General features: G+C 38.6%; 1 protein-coding gene across 1 annotated transcript in view; it reads left to right on the top strand.

Annotated features, from left to right (window-relative positions):
- TRIM66 (tripartite motif containing 66) overlaps positions 1–9,390 on the top strand; it is a 54,460-nt gene extending 45,070 nt beyond the window's left edge. The window contains 6 exon segments of the mRNA XM_052811873.1: positions 465–772; positions 2,299–2,422; positions 3,919–3,993; positions 5,156–5,308; positions 5,911–6,129; positions 6,445–9,390. Coding sequence (XP_052667833.1) covers positions 465–772; positions 2,299–2,422; positions 3,919–3,993; positions 5,156–5,308; positions 5,911–6,129; positions 6,445–6,501 — 936 coding nt within the window. The 3' untranslated portion in view covers positions 6,502–9,390.
- Positions 9,391–15,379: the final 5,989 nt, after the last annotated feature.

The raw sequence follows: 15,379 nt of genomic DNA, 5'->3' as shown, positions 1-15,379 counted from the left end.
TGAGTGATAGGAACCAATTCCAGAAATCACAGTGTAAAAGATTTTTAAAAGCTTTGTATTCTGTTGCTTCACTGGAGTCTTGAGTGTGAACTTTCCACAGAAGGAAATGGGAATTTCTGTGGGAACAAAAACTGCACTTTTTTTTGTTTGTTTGTTTTGAGCTGTTCACTGTAAAATTTGCAAATAAGATTGTAAAGTATCCTGTTTCTATCATCCGTGATATGAAATCTGTACAGCTCTCTCACAGTGCTATTACACTGTGGTATGTGGAGGAAATGACTTGACCAAGGTGACCTGGCCAGCCAGTGGCAGGTGTCGAGCTGAGCATGGGCCTGCTGAACTCCAGTGCCCTCTCCAGTAGAGTTCACTGCAGAGAAACCATTTTGCCTGCAGATGACTACTGCTGCTGTATGCTTATATATGAAAATGATGGTTGTGTGATCCCAGATTTTTCTTCCTTCAAGATAAATAAAGATGGTCCACCTGAAGGACTGAAATCCAAAGAGAATAACTCAGAGGACAGAAATTTTCTCATATCCCAGGCTGCAGGACGGACACAATCTCCTCCTGTAGATAATCTGTCTCTTGATCAGAAGCTCAGCAATGGCATCTCCACCATGAAAAAACCTCCAGTTACTCAGGAAGTCAATCCAATTGAAAATGAGGATTTCTGTGCTGTGTGTCTTAATGGAGGAGAACTGTTGTGCTGTGATCACTGCCCCAAGGTCTTCCATCTCTCCTGCCATGTTCCAGCCCTGCTCAGCTTTCCAGTGTATGTATGACATTTTGCTAATATGCTCAGTTTTTGCTCACTGCCTTGGGGCAGAATATATCCTCGGGGTTGTATGTGTCAACCTTACACAAGGGCAAGGACTGCATCTCTCACTTGCCTTTTTTCTTACTTTTCTTGCAAAGGGGAGAATTGTCTTACACACTAGGAACTAGATGAATTATTAACAAGAACTGTTTCCAGTCATTTATGTCCTTTCTGCAGTTAGCTGGCCAGTACAACAAAGGAGGTGGCAGACCTGAGCTTTAAAAACATTCTTACGACACTGGAGAAAAATAAAATCCTAACTCTCATGTAACAACTGTGGTGTAGACGTCAGCTCTTCTCTGCAAGAACAGTGACTAGCACAAAGAAAGGGCAATCAGTGAGTTCCTATTCAGTGTTCTACCCAGTTTTATGGGAAATTTAGGATTATTGGGGCTTTTGTGGAAATGTTTAGGACATTGGTTTCCCTAAGACATATCTTCTCTAGCAACTTGTCACAGATGAATTGTACATGACAAAGAGCCAGAATTAGGTGTGTGTCCACATACCAAACTTCAAAACTGAGGCTGAATGACGTGCGTTACTGGTGGTGTGTAATCTAAATTCTGTTACAAATCGTTATCAGGTGGGACCAGAGGCTACTTCATTTGTGCCAAGCCCAAATAACTGTCTCAGCTGAGAAAAATACATTGTCAGATATTAGTTTAGAGATTCTGGTTTGTTCTTTCTGTTCAAAAAGCAGGAATTTCCGTCTCTTGGCTTTTTACTCTTTTCTCTAATACTTAAGTCATTATTAAACATCTAGTTTCAAAACAATGTGAAAACCAGGTTTTCCTTTTAAAATAAACTTCCTAGGCAAAGTTAAATTATAATGAAGTAAATTTATTTCCTTAGATAAAGTTCTGTAATCATAGTTCTTTAATATACCTTAATCTATAATTATTCAGGCCCTGATGTTGCAGAAGTTGCATCACTGCCTTTATGAAATTCTTCAAGAGGTTTCTGAAAATGGATCTACTGGGAAGGAAACTTATGCTCATGCAGAATTATGTCTTTTTTGTTTGGGGACCTGTGTACTAGCACGCATTATGACCTTTTCTGATAATGCTGATTTCTTAGATAAATATGTCAATTATCATACCAATTGATAATAAATATATCAATTATCAAACAGATCTGGTTTTGTCTTATGATCCAACTGTTGGCTATTTTTCCTTAATTTTTTTTTTAAAAACAGCACTTGAACCAATGCAGGTGCACACACTGCTGGTACATGATTTCAAACACTTACTATTTTGTCTTTTTCTTTTTTTCTGTGACAGAAAAAGTGCAATGAGTAGAATCTGAAATTATTACACTTCTAAACAGATTCAAATCTCTTGAAGAACATCTAGTACAATGGGCTTCAGATTGCCTGCTATTGTAATACTAGTTAAGGATGAGACTTGTTTCCAAATACAGTGATTTGTGAGAATTATTATTTGACAAGGTTGCTGTCAAGTTTCTGGTTTCTTGTTTGGCAGGGGAGAGTGGGTGTGCACGCTTTGCCGTAATCCAGTGAAGCCGGAGGTAGAATATGACTGTGAAAACACACGCTACAGCCAGGGCTATAATGCGCAATATGGCCTTGATGACTTTGACCAGAAGGTGGGAATAACTATATATTGTACTATTTAGAAAAGGACATATCTCAGCATGAGGCTTTGCCTTTTCATTGGAAAGATGACTGTTTTGACTTGGTTGCCACTTGAATGTGGCACTATTCAGAGAATAGTAAATACAACAAAAGCATTGCTAGTATTCAGTTACATCATTCCCTTCTATGTAGACATCGCTGTTCAATTTTAAAATGAATGACATTATTATAGAAAGATGAAACAGACAGATCTGGAATTCCTTTCTCCTTTGAACAGGGAAGTCACACTCAGCAGCAGAACAAGCTTCCCTGAGTCAACTTTGCCTGGCTTTCTGCCACTGAATCTTTTTCCTTTAAGACTTGGCACCTTCTCAGGCATCTACTTAGGCCAGTTGCAACAACATTTTTGTGATGCAGACACTTTTTGACTTTTGGTTGGTTTGAAATCATTATACGGTCTTCTTAAGCTTATCTCTTTACATCCCCATTATCAGTTTCCTCTACCAAATCTCTCATGAAAATATGCCTTTTCTTAAAGTCCACTTGGTACTCAGAAGCCATGAGTTCCAAATAAATGTCCTGTGTATGTTGGTGACAGCTGGACAGGGAGGCTAAGTCTGCACAGCTGAGTGCACGTGCAGAGTGGGTCTTGCACAAATGAAGCCTAGAATAAGGCACTGGTCTAGTCTGGGCACCATACATAAAGACAACAGCAATGGTTCTTAGATCACTGGGGCCCCTTGGCAAGGCCTATGAGCATAGCAACAGCACTGCTCAAATTCATCCATGCTGTTTCCAGACCTGAGCTACTCTGTCCATAAAGAGCTGGACATAACTTCTTGACATTGATGTGATCCCTGTTTCTACTGGATTGGGTACAACGGGCCAGAAATAGTTGGGATCTTGATTAGTGAGGGTCTATTTAGAAAATTGATTTGATTAGAAATTCCATTGCTTGTGAGCAAACATGGCTTATAATGTTTTTGTAGTGCATTTTTTTGCATCAGTGAAAAAAAGCAAAGACGAGTATAAGTATTTTACAAGTTAATGATGATTAAATGGAACTGTTTTCATACAGTACTACCAACTACATAACTTACATCCATTTGTATGAATGGGTAGGAACAGTGTGAAACATTTTCCATTTAACTGTTTCCACACTGTTGCTGCTGTTCTTTTAGTCAAGAGCCAAGGAATAGATCTGGAGTGCAGAAAGGAAATAGTAATAGCAATGAATCCCCAAGAGTTTCCAGGAAAGCTACATGCATACACAAACTTTTACCTAAAGTTTCTTTTCTTGCATTTCTTGACTATTGTCACTTTCAAAACTATAAAAATGTTATGAGGCAAAAAGTCCCCCAGATTAGAGTGAAGTGTGCCATTTTGCATCAGAAATGCACAGACTATGTGAAAACTCCCCTTGTTGTTAGTTTGATTGATTAACTAAGGGCAAGAATGAAACTCACTTGCTTTGAATTTAAATGTATTTCAAATTTGGCTTCTACAGAAGTGTGAAAAGCTGGTGCTTTCCCTGTTCTGCAGTAGCATGAGCCTCCCATTCCATGAACCCGTCAGCCCCCTGGTAAGTACTGCACATGCATGGGTCAGAGGGAATCCAAAGAATACTCTGGCACACCTCACAAGTTTCTCCTTTGTCTTCTTGAAAGATATTCATTAGCTTTTTTTTCTGAACAGTATTGCTTTGTGGGGAAGGGTGGGTGTTTCCCTATTGCCAAGTGCTTTGAAGGTGCCAGGTCAGAGGCAGGTAAATGCTGGCCAACGTTCTCAGGCCAGGTTTGGGTGCCAATTTAAGATGCTGGTAGGATACTCAAGGTTTATGAGGGGTTCCAGTGATTAAGAAGGTTGACTTGCTGCATACATGGAGGATGTTGCACTGCTGTAAGAGAGGTCTGCTTTAGACATAAAACTGAACTCCCTCTTTTCTGGTGTTTTACACGAAGGTGGTAATGTGACTGTGTTCAGGGGAAGATGTGGAGACTGCTGTTTCATCCATGTACTCAACATTTTCAATATTAACTGGCTATTTTAAGAAAGATGTAGTTTCATGCCATAGTAACGGTAGAACACAATGTGAAATAAGTTGGAGGAGGAAAACGAGAGGAAAAAAAAAAGGTTTTATGTGAAGGAATAGTCCAAACAATAACATAAAAAATATTCCACCTAATAAAGCTTGCGATGAACTTATGGAACACATTACCTAACAAGTAGGTTTTGACCCAGAAAGATTTAAGGAATGGGATATCCTCATAGCTGGTGCCCTTTGAAAAAGGCTTTTGTTGAACTTTAAAAAGTGTACATAGTAGCATATTTTTAGTCACTTTTGGCAGACTACTTCCCACAGTATTAGCTGCCAGTATCTCAGCACATTGTTTTTATAACTGCTTGGGGGAAATGTTAGCTAATTGTCAATGTTACATATATTATTGATTATGGTTAAATGACGACATTTATATCTGGGGATCAACTTTAGAAAGTGCAAATAGCAAAGTAGTCACTGAAGTGTGCTATATTCAAGATTATTCTTGCAAGCAAATATGTTTTTAATCAAACCAAAAAGCACCCAGGAAGATGACGTGCAAGTGTAGGCACCACAAGACTAGAGCTCTCTTCCTTGATGCAAGGAATCCTCTGCAGTGACTTCTGTCCAAACTTGGATAGAAGTCAATGGAGAGGAATTGTTCTAGTTAAAAAGGTTACATACCTGTGTTTTATTCTTATTGCAGGCTCGGCATTATTATCAGATCATCAAAAGGCCAATGGATTTGTCAATCATACGAAACAAGCTGCAAAAAAAGGACAAGTCCCACTATTCTGCACCTGAGGAACTTGTGACTGACGTGCGTCTCATGTTTTGGAACTGTGCAAAGTTCAATTATGTAGGTTTCTAATATGCATGGGTGGGGGGATGCAAACCAGAGGGTTGCTCCTTCAAGCTGTCACATTGGTGTAACTATTGGTTCCATTGACATCAGATATGGGATTGGGATAAATAGAAGTATTAATCTGTTTTACTCTTTGGAAATGATATATATATTTTTTTAAATGGCAGAAATGGAGATATATATGGATCTGAGAACTTGAGATACGTAAGGTTCTAAAATTAAAGAGGGATATCTTAGGGAGGCAACTTTTTGGAATGATGCTGAGTTTGCTGTGAGAAGCCAGTCAAAGCCAGCAAAATAGCTAGGGAAAATTCAGGTGCATAGAAATTCCTAAGCAATGATGACTGCTATTCTTTCTAGTTCACTGCACATCTCTTTCTTAGAGGTGCAGAAATGTGTTCCTTAATAGCAGCATCTGCTTTTTACATACATTGTAAATGCAGAGGGACTAATGGGCTGTAGAAAGTGTGCAGGAGACTAATAGAGATGCAGCAGACAGAACCAAGGTGAGACATTAGGGTAGGGTAGTCCTTTGGTTTTGATCCTTGATGATGTCTGTGTGTGGTAACACTGAATGGTTATGTATTCTCTTACAGCCAGATTCAGAGGTTGCTGAGGCTGGACGATGCCTAGATATATTCTTTGAGGGCAAACTGAAGGAGATTTATCCAGATAGGCATTTTCCTTCAATGCAACAAGACGACTCTGATTCTGAAGAAGTGGAGAGTCAGAATAGCAAAATGCCCCCCCAAGATTTTCAGTGGCCATCATACAGACAGGACTGCATTCAGCCTAAAAGGAGACGGCGCCATGCTGTAAGATTGCAAAAGCAAAAGCATTTGGTTGCTAAGTGGCCACCCTGCTAATTCTGTTTACAGCTACTGATGGGAAGTTTTGACAGGGCTGTGTGGGAATACTGTCAAGCTTCTATCGCAGAGATGTGATCAGTTCTACAATTTTATGTCAAGATCCTCTGAGTGGAATAAAATGTCAGTTGTGTATAAATGTGTGAGCATGAACAAATGAAGTCTCTCAGGCCACACAGTTACCTTCCTAGCAGAAAACTCTGTCAAGATTTTTAAAAAGACTAAGCCCTCTAGCTATTCACTGTTTGTTTCCTTTGTACACAGTGAAGTGAAAAAACTAAAAAAATGTTTCAGCCAGCTAACAGCCTTCCTCAGGTATGACCTCCTCAAGATACGAGATTTGCTATGAGGAATCCAGCAGCATAACTGACAGAGTTAAGGTGTGTGGGAGGAAAGCAAAGCACTTGGGCTGTTTATTTAAACTCTCCTAATCTGCTGACCATATGCCTTATTTCTAGATCTTGTGGATAGATAACAGATCCAAAGTGTTTGAATCTGTCAATATTCAATCTGTTAAATCATGTATATGTTTTGCAGTGTTTACACTGAAGTACTAATATTTTGGTGATAGGTAACGATGATTAATAATAAAAGTAACATGCTAATAATATCTAATACTGCAGTACTGTTTTATAATCTGTTCAACATGACATCTCTATTTTATAGAGCACAGGTAACCATGTAATAATCTTGCAACCTCAGTGTGAATGTTGGCCACGCTTTGTGGTAAATTCAATGTGTAGTCATAAAAGCCATAATCCTGTTGTCTTATTCAATGATTTTTCTGGGAGTTTGACTGCGCAAGGCCTATGAGATACAGTCTAATGTGATTATCTGATTAGCTGTTTCTTTTGAAGCAAAGCATTTTCATTAAATCACAAAAGAACACGTGTTAATAGTGCTAATACTAGGGCTCTGTGTGAGCTGTTCCTGAGTGCATACTGGATGCTCTGTTTGCAAGGAATGATTCTTCTGGTATCTAATTCATTCTTTGTAAAGCAGTGTGGGATTTCTTGGGTCTCAAAGGTAGCATTTTTATACAACCCAAGCCAGTTGTTTTTCTTTAAAGCAGATATTGGAATTCAGTAAATTAACTATGAAAGGAATTACATGGTTATAGAAGTGCCTATAAAATAACGTCATATATTCCTAATTTTCTCTTTACTTATTTCTTGTAGTTGTGATTACCAACAGTACTAGAAGATGATGATAATGTGCATATGTAGAGACTCAAACAGAATGAAAGGATGTTTAAGCTTTTTTTTTTTTCTAAATTCCACAATGTATTGGCAGAACACCACCGAGGGCCAGAAGAACAATTTTAGAGTTCACTTGAACAAAGGGTAGCATGTAATTGTAAAGCCTGAAGGGTGGGATACATAACAAGACATGACACCTGATCAGAGAGTGATGGTTTGCAAGCTGCTTCCCACCTCTTCCAGAAGCAGGTGAGCCAGATCTTTGGATGGCCAATGCTTTCTTTGTGTGTGTGAGGGACATCTTGCTCCTTAGAGCTATGCCCGGCAGTGTAAAGCTGGGCTGTGGTCTGGCTTTGAGAGAAGGGCTGTTGTAGATCTCAAATGCAGTTACAGATCCCAAACACAGTTACAGTTCATTTTAATTGGGTTCCTGTAAATAAAGATGATATTTTCAGCATAGTTTATATGGGCTATTTGGTCTGGTAACCATGTATGTTATTTTAGATGACACTTTAAAGTAAAGGTTTATATATGAAATAATAAGATGTGAATGTTATATTCTACTGTCTATGTGACTTACTGTTTGCCATTAACTTGGTAGTGAACTAATGTTTTCTTTTCTTTGAAGAAATGAAAATCTGGATATTATAAGCTGACTGGAAAACTGTGAGATGAAGGGACAGCCTTTACATTTTCTATATGTGAATTCCTATGTGTGTGTTTTCTGTCAAACTCCTGTTCTCAAAACAGTTAAGTGTCTTGGCACAGGGAAAGGAGTGCAGGTTTGTAACTGAATTAATCACCCTTATTTCTGCTACAGTTATCACCTTTTCTCAGTTGGTAATTCCTCCACCAAAGACCTGTCTTTTACCATTAATAGCACAAAAATGATATGCTGTATAGCCTTCACCTAGGGGCAAAGGTAGAAATGGGAGAGACTATTGACAACTTCCTCTTTTCCTGGAAGGGCAGAGTCAACAAGAGCCTGCTTCTATTTGTTAAAGGCTGTAAGTTTGTTAATGGTACCATTAGCTTTGGAGAACACCTGTTTTAATAAAATTTATCCAGGGTATATTACACCTTTATTAAAAGTAGGAGTGTACTAGTTTGTCATCATATATAAGATACCCTTTGGATGTGTGCTGGCAGGACTCTATGACCTGAGCACTCTTAAGGCTAACTTCGTTTTGGATTACTTCTCTAAGACATAGTAACAGTTAAAAAAATACTTGTAAACATCATGTTATGTTGGTAAGCAGAACAAAAACTGAACTCGTACGTATGACTTTGCATACTTTCAAACACAAATCTGTGGGTCAGCAACTTCACAATACATTGCATGTTCTAAGAACATTATCCATCTCAGACATTGCCTTAAAATTGCTGGCTTGTGATGTTTCTGCTGCTGGATGCCACACCACCAGGGCCCGTAAATTCCTGGGGCATTTACTCTGTTGAGTCCAATTGCACACTGGTAATGGCACTGACAGGTATGAAATGAAGGTGCTCTCTTCTGAAACCTAACAGCCCACATGACCCAAAAGAGAAGTGATAGGTTATGTAGTTACTTTTTCTTCTATCACACAGCCCATTTCACAATCCAGAATGTGTAGGAAAAGAAGCAAGGAGGAACTCCTGAAGTTTTCCAGTGGAAGTAAGTATAGCAGAAACAAATGCCAGAAACACTGTGGAAACCCCAATGAATGCACTAGGCTCCTGCAAATGCAACCAAGGGCACAATTTTCCTTTTGTTTTTAGTAATAGGTTACATGTAGAATGGGAAAATCCTCTTCATGCTTAAGCAGTTGGAAAAGAGATTAATTACACTTCAGTAACAGGTCTGTTGAAGAGGAAATGACAGCTACAAATTTGACTTTCATTCCCCTCCAGACAATTTCAAAGACATGCTTCCAGTATCATTATAGCAGAATGGCGTTAGAGTTATTACAAACAGGTATTTAAAAATTCAGATTATCAAATGACTGCATGTTTATATGTGTAATGTGCTTTGCTGAACAATAAAATATGTGAAATGTATTTTTGCACATCAATCTGAAATTTTTGATCCAAGTACATCTGCTTTCAATTAGTATATGGATTATATAATATCATTTAACACTTAGTAGCTAAGTTGTTGATAACTACCGATGGCAAAGTAGAATGGTTACAAAAGCAGGTATGCTAACACAGGAGATCAGCTTTCTATTTGTACTCGAATTTTCAATACCAAGTAGATATTTTGCCTTTTCATTTTTCAATTAGTGTAAGTTAGTGAGACCCAAACATGCCATGAACAAGTAACAAAAAGTGTAGTTTAAATGTATGTATACATTAAAATGCCAAGGAACATACCACTTACTAGTGAGATGAAAAAACTATTGTAGTGTATATAATCAGAAGGAATCAGAAAAGCTATTCTAAAATTGAAAATGCTAGAAATTGAAGAATTATGGAATAATTTAAAAAAAAATAGAACAAAAATGTGCTGTTGGCCAAAAGTCAAACAAACACTGCAAGTGTTTTTCTATTGTTATTGGGTCCTCTCAGTTTGGTTTACAGGACTATAAAACTATCAGCAGCGACTTTCTGACCCAGAGGCCTACTGGCTTGAGGGCTAAGGAATCCATCTTTCAGGGTTACAGCTGTGCTGCTCTTCAGACATAATTAACAGAGAATTTGTAGATAGAGGTAACTTTTCTATTGTATAAACAGGAAAATGTAGAAAAAACTTCTGGGCATACAATTTCTTCAAGTGTGAAGTACAGGCAATAGACTTCAAAGGTAAATACCAGCTGAGTTTCTCTGACTTTAATTAGATATCAAAGAGATAATCTGAGAGAAAATAAAGATAGGCAGTGGCCGTGGGCTAAGGAGGTTGCACATCTTTTGAAGCTGTCTTTGTAGATCAGGAGCAAGAAGTCAGAGATGGAGTGATTATTTGTTGAGAAATGTTACCCCACTGTCTGTTCCTGTCCTCTAGTAAATGTTTATGAAAGTCCATTTTAGTGCGTAGTTATGTGTGTTTTCATGAGAGCTCTTAGTAAGTTGGTAGTATTTGGTCTACTAAGTAGACTTTTGTAGAAGTTTATATTAGGCTATGTAACAGTAGGAATATGGTATTTGGGTGGCTTTGTTGTGAAAAGTGTTCACTGTGGTGGGAATACTTACTGTGGAGATGAGAAATTGCAATGTTCAAATCTGTTGTCAAATGTCTAGCTCCACTTGCTCCATTTTCATTCCAAATGTCTGAAAAAAGGCTCTTGAAAGATACTTTTCAGATAACTTCTTCCTGCATAGGATGTAATTTGTAACAGATTCCCTGTAAATTCTATCTCACAGTATATTTTCGCTGTAGAAAAGTCCTTTTTAGGTTAAGGAGATAAGACATGCAAGTGTTTTTCCCAGAGCAAATAGGGTAGTGTCTGAAGGTCAGGGAGTATTTTACTGCTTTTAGAGAGTGTTTGAGATGGTTACCAGTTTTATGGAAGTAGCAACACTGATTTATGGTTGTGCTGTGGATGTTAGTTTGTAAGTTACTATTCTTGATCTTGATTGTAGTGCATAGGACAATTATGTCAGTATGGAAGTGTTCCAGAGGCAGTCTGACACTGAGGCAATGCTTATTAAATTTGTTGTGAAAGTCAGTGAGGGAATCCAGGTTTCCCGCATGGATGATAGGGATGTCCCTTAGTTATTTTAGGCATAACATAGATGCTATGTTCCTAGATGGTCTGTGCTGAGATGATATGTCTGTCCTTTATTCCAACATTCCTCCCTTACCTGATGCACCTGATTGCTTGCCACACTAGAATGACTTTTTGACAATGTTTCTCATTAACAGTCCTAAGTTCACTTTAGATGGGGAAAAAAAAAGTATTTTTATACACTAACATTTGGGCAGGAAATGAAACATACTTTAATATTTTTCCTTGTTTGCTTATTAGCCTGCTCTTGCTTCTGATGAAGTTAGTAAGAGCAGGAGTGGTTCTTACACCTCTTTATAAATTCAGTACTTACTCATTATTCCATGATATCCTGCTCAAGGAAAATGTGTTGGTGCTATTTCATTTTTTACAGTAGAATTCCTAAAGTTCCTTGATGTAGTTGCAGGTATGGGACAAACAGGGAAGTCATGAGATGCCTGGGAAATTACAGTGAAAACATTGTAAAATATTCAAATCGGAGCTAATGTTTGAATTGCACCTCTGAAACAGTGAGATTTGCTCCTGTGGATAGACGTTATAGACTTAGCTGGTTGCCAGGTCTTGTGCTGACTGCCTGCACTGGGCTGAACTTCTCTCCTGGCTGAATGAACAAACACAGCACCTTAATTGTGTTTCAAATGTTGAATTATACTCGTAGAAACTCAGAGAACTTAATCTGGTTTTATATTTGGCCCAGCAAATGTCAGCATAGAGCGATCATGAAAAAGCAGCAGAACAGTGCTATTTTCAGACATTGAAAGTAAAACAGATAAACTGTGTTGTAGTAGGAAAGTTAGGGTGTTGGAGTGGTGGGATATTTTATGTAGTCATTTCTGGATTGTACGGTAATTTATAAGTCAGTGTGTTCAATCTATAAATAATCGCATTTTTGCCATTTACTACACATTTAATGTTTCTTGCAACTGCATTAAAACAGACCTAAATTTAAGTCAGGGAAACAGTTTATGCACATGTCTATACTATATTGCGTAGTCTGCGGTGCATAGTGCAGCGCTTCTGAATTTACAGATCACTGGGCCAAGCTAAGCAGTTCTCTCCTGCAGCCAAAGAGCAAATGGAAAACATCCTTAATCTCCAATAATGAAAATATTAATAAAATGGGATGATAGCTATATAACTATGCAAAAGTTCTGTAAATCAGAGAAATTAAACAAAAACCTTATAGGATATTTTATTCTATGGTATAAATAAAGAAACAATATAGGCCTTAGATAAAGTGAAAATCAATTCAAAATTCATCCTTATGTCCCACCCCAAACCCTGTGCTGCATCTTACACATAATTGTAAATACCTCAGGCATCTGCAGTGCAGTATATTAACACATATGCGTGGGCTTCAGTTTATGAGAAATAACATTAAAAAAATTCAGTTTTAAGCAAACACTGGACACTCCTCTGTTTCTTTTTCCCTGTGGTCTCTGAGGGCTTTAGAAGCATTGGTAAACTGGCTCTCATCCATGTTTGTGATGTACTTATAAATATTCCCCATTTATAACTGAAAAACAGCATGATAAGCTAACGGAACAAGTGAGCAGCAGAGATGGAAATTGAATATAGCCCTTGGACCTGGTTGCAGGATTATCATCTAGCAGCGTTAAATGAAAGTATTGTGAGACATTTCAGGTTTGGGACGCACAGCTAAAACCATTCATTATGGAGGAGGGGATTTGGCTCTGGCAGCGTGCTGCAAACGGTGCTTGAGGTTAGAATCCCCAGTCCTGGAGCCGTACTGAGAATCACACAAACCTTTTCTTACCTACAGGGAAGTTTTATCCCATGAAGGGGAATGGGGCAATGCTAAATCCACTCCTGCAAACATACGACTGCCTTACAGCACAGGAGCAGTTGCAGTGGCCTGGGCAATGTGGATACTATAATGATAATCTTTGTCTGAGTGAGGTTATCTCAGGGATATTACAAACAGGATGGATTTTCTCCAGGGAATGAACCTCATAAAGGCTCCCCAGAAGTAATATTCCATACCATTCAAGAAAAATGAAAGTCTTACTCTTTATTTTGTGATCTTTTAAATACCACAAAAATCTCCGCAGTGCCAGCAGTATTGATTGGCATGAGTCTGCAGGACAAGGAAATCACAGCAATGATCTTTTGAGGTGACAGTCTCACTGCTTGGCTGTAGCTCTTGCATCATGTAAAAAGCTCTTCCCAGACTGCTAGCACTGAGCTATGCTGTGTTTGTGTTGCATCATGCCAGCCTGAGCTCTGTGCGATGGGGCCTGTAATCCCCGCGGGCAGGGGAGAGGCAGCCTGCTATGGACACTGCTGGAGAGATGGGAGCACGGTGGAGACATTCAGCCCCTGAGCTGGGAAAAGTGTTGCTCCAGCACACCCTTCATCTGCTATCTAGATGACTCATAGAGCAGAAAGATATTTAATGGAAGGAGAATATATAATTTCCCTCCTTTCACTGGTCCTAATTAGGAAATACTGTAAATATCTGAGTATATTTATAGCCACAAAACCTGGCCTTCTACTCCTCTGCTTAGAGAAGGGAAGATGCCTGCAAAATTAGTCTGATTCTGCATTTATTGGATTTTACTGCTTCCAAATACTGTATTTTCACTTTAAAAATAGATTTACATTGGTTGCCTCACCTCTTCCCAGCTGTCAGTCCTGTAATGCCCTTCTCATTTTGAGTTAAGTTCTCCTGCATTATTAATTCAGTAGTTTGTAATTAAATGATTAGCTAATCAAATTGTTCCCTCAAGATTACCTGTGTAAATGCATTGAAGACTGATTGATTTAACTGAGGTCACTTGGAGGTAGTTTAGCCTTCAAACTCACCGTTATGAAAGGATGAGAAAATGAGGAACAGATCTCATGAGGAAAAGGCTCTCTGAAGCTGGGGGCAGGTAGACTGTGTCTTTTAACCTTGTATGTGTTTTCTTGTAATTCCTGGGGGGGGGGGGAAGGGGCTCTGGAACTAGATGTCTGAAATCACATGGACATTTGTGTTCACATTACTTTATCTGACAAAACTGCAGTTCTGATTTTAAAATGCATCATGATAATTAGCTGCTTTCTCCTTTGTTTTACACTGTCTCATCATATGGAACATAAAGGAGAATTCCTTTAAAGGAATTAAAGCTGAATAAACACCAAAGGGTGATACTATGGGGGTGGCATTGCAGTATTGTTATTGCTGTTTTTGTCAGAGAAGTTCTGTATATAACTCTCCCCACTGAATTGATCAAAACTGCTTCTGCAGCGTGTATGAAAAGATAAAATGCTTACACAGTTGTAAAGGGGTGGGAGGACATGAAGATAACTTTTTTTTATTTCTCCCTTGGATAGCCTTTGCAACCAAATGGGTGTTTTCTCAGGTACCATTTAGGTACTAGTCACTTCCAGAGGTGGTGGCACAGCCTGGATGGGTCAGTAAACTTTAATGATACAGCAAAGCTCGGGTTTTCCCAATATTCCCTTTAGACCAACTGGCACAGCGAGGCAACCGACTCCTCTCCGGTAACGGGAGATTGACCACCCTGTGGTAAAGCAATGCGAAGACTTGCAGGCAGGCTGCTACGCTGACTGTAGGGTAGTAAGCAGAGTTGGTACTTCTAAAATAAGGCAGTTGGCTCCCTCTGCTGACTTGCAGCGTGATTTTAGTTGTTTTAAGCAACGAGCACTCTCCTCCTTTTAGGTCCCGGAGGTTCCAGTGTCATTGTGCCTTCTGGTTTTAATGCGGTTTCTTTCCCTGTGAGGTAGCTACAAAGCGGTATGTTCCCCTTCAGCTCAAAATCTGTACAGACTTTTACAAAGATTAATATATGTAATTATAACAGAGAATCAAACTGTAATGTGGCAGCTGAGTATAAGCATTTTAGGTAAGACCTCCATAAAACCATAATTACACCCATCTGTTTCCCTTAAGTATCCAGTAGAAAACAGTTAGCGCTTATGTATCTCTTGATAGCTCTCTCTCGATCTAGTACTATGGGGAAAGAGGGGAATTAGTTTACCCCTTTATTTTCTTTCTAGAAAAAGGTAGTGCTTAAATTCAAATATATGAGAAAATGAAGCTGAAAGTGTTTGTCAAAGGAGCTTTATTTGTATACGGATAGCGTCAAAACAGCAGAGTTTTCCGAAAGTCTCTCTAACCCTTACGTGCCAATTATGGAAAAGACAGAACAGCCACATTTCTAATAAAGCTGTGGCCAGATAAATAGATATTAACAATAAACAAACACGTACTATTTCTTAAAAATATGTACAGTTGCATCAAAGCTGTTGGATAAAGAAAGAGCTTTGTAA

The sequence above is a fragment of the Harpia harpyja genome, chromosome 16, assembly GCF_026419915.1.
Source record: "Harpia harpyja isolate bHarHar1 chromosome 16, bHarHar1 primary haplotype, whole genome shotgun sequence".
NCBI classification, from domain to species: Eukaryota; Metazoa; Chordata; class Aves; order Accipitriformes; family Accipitridae; genus Harpia; species Harpia harpyja.
This window is presented reverse-complemented; position numbering and strand designations above follow the sequence as displayed.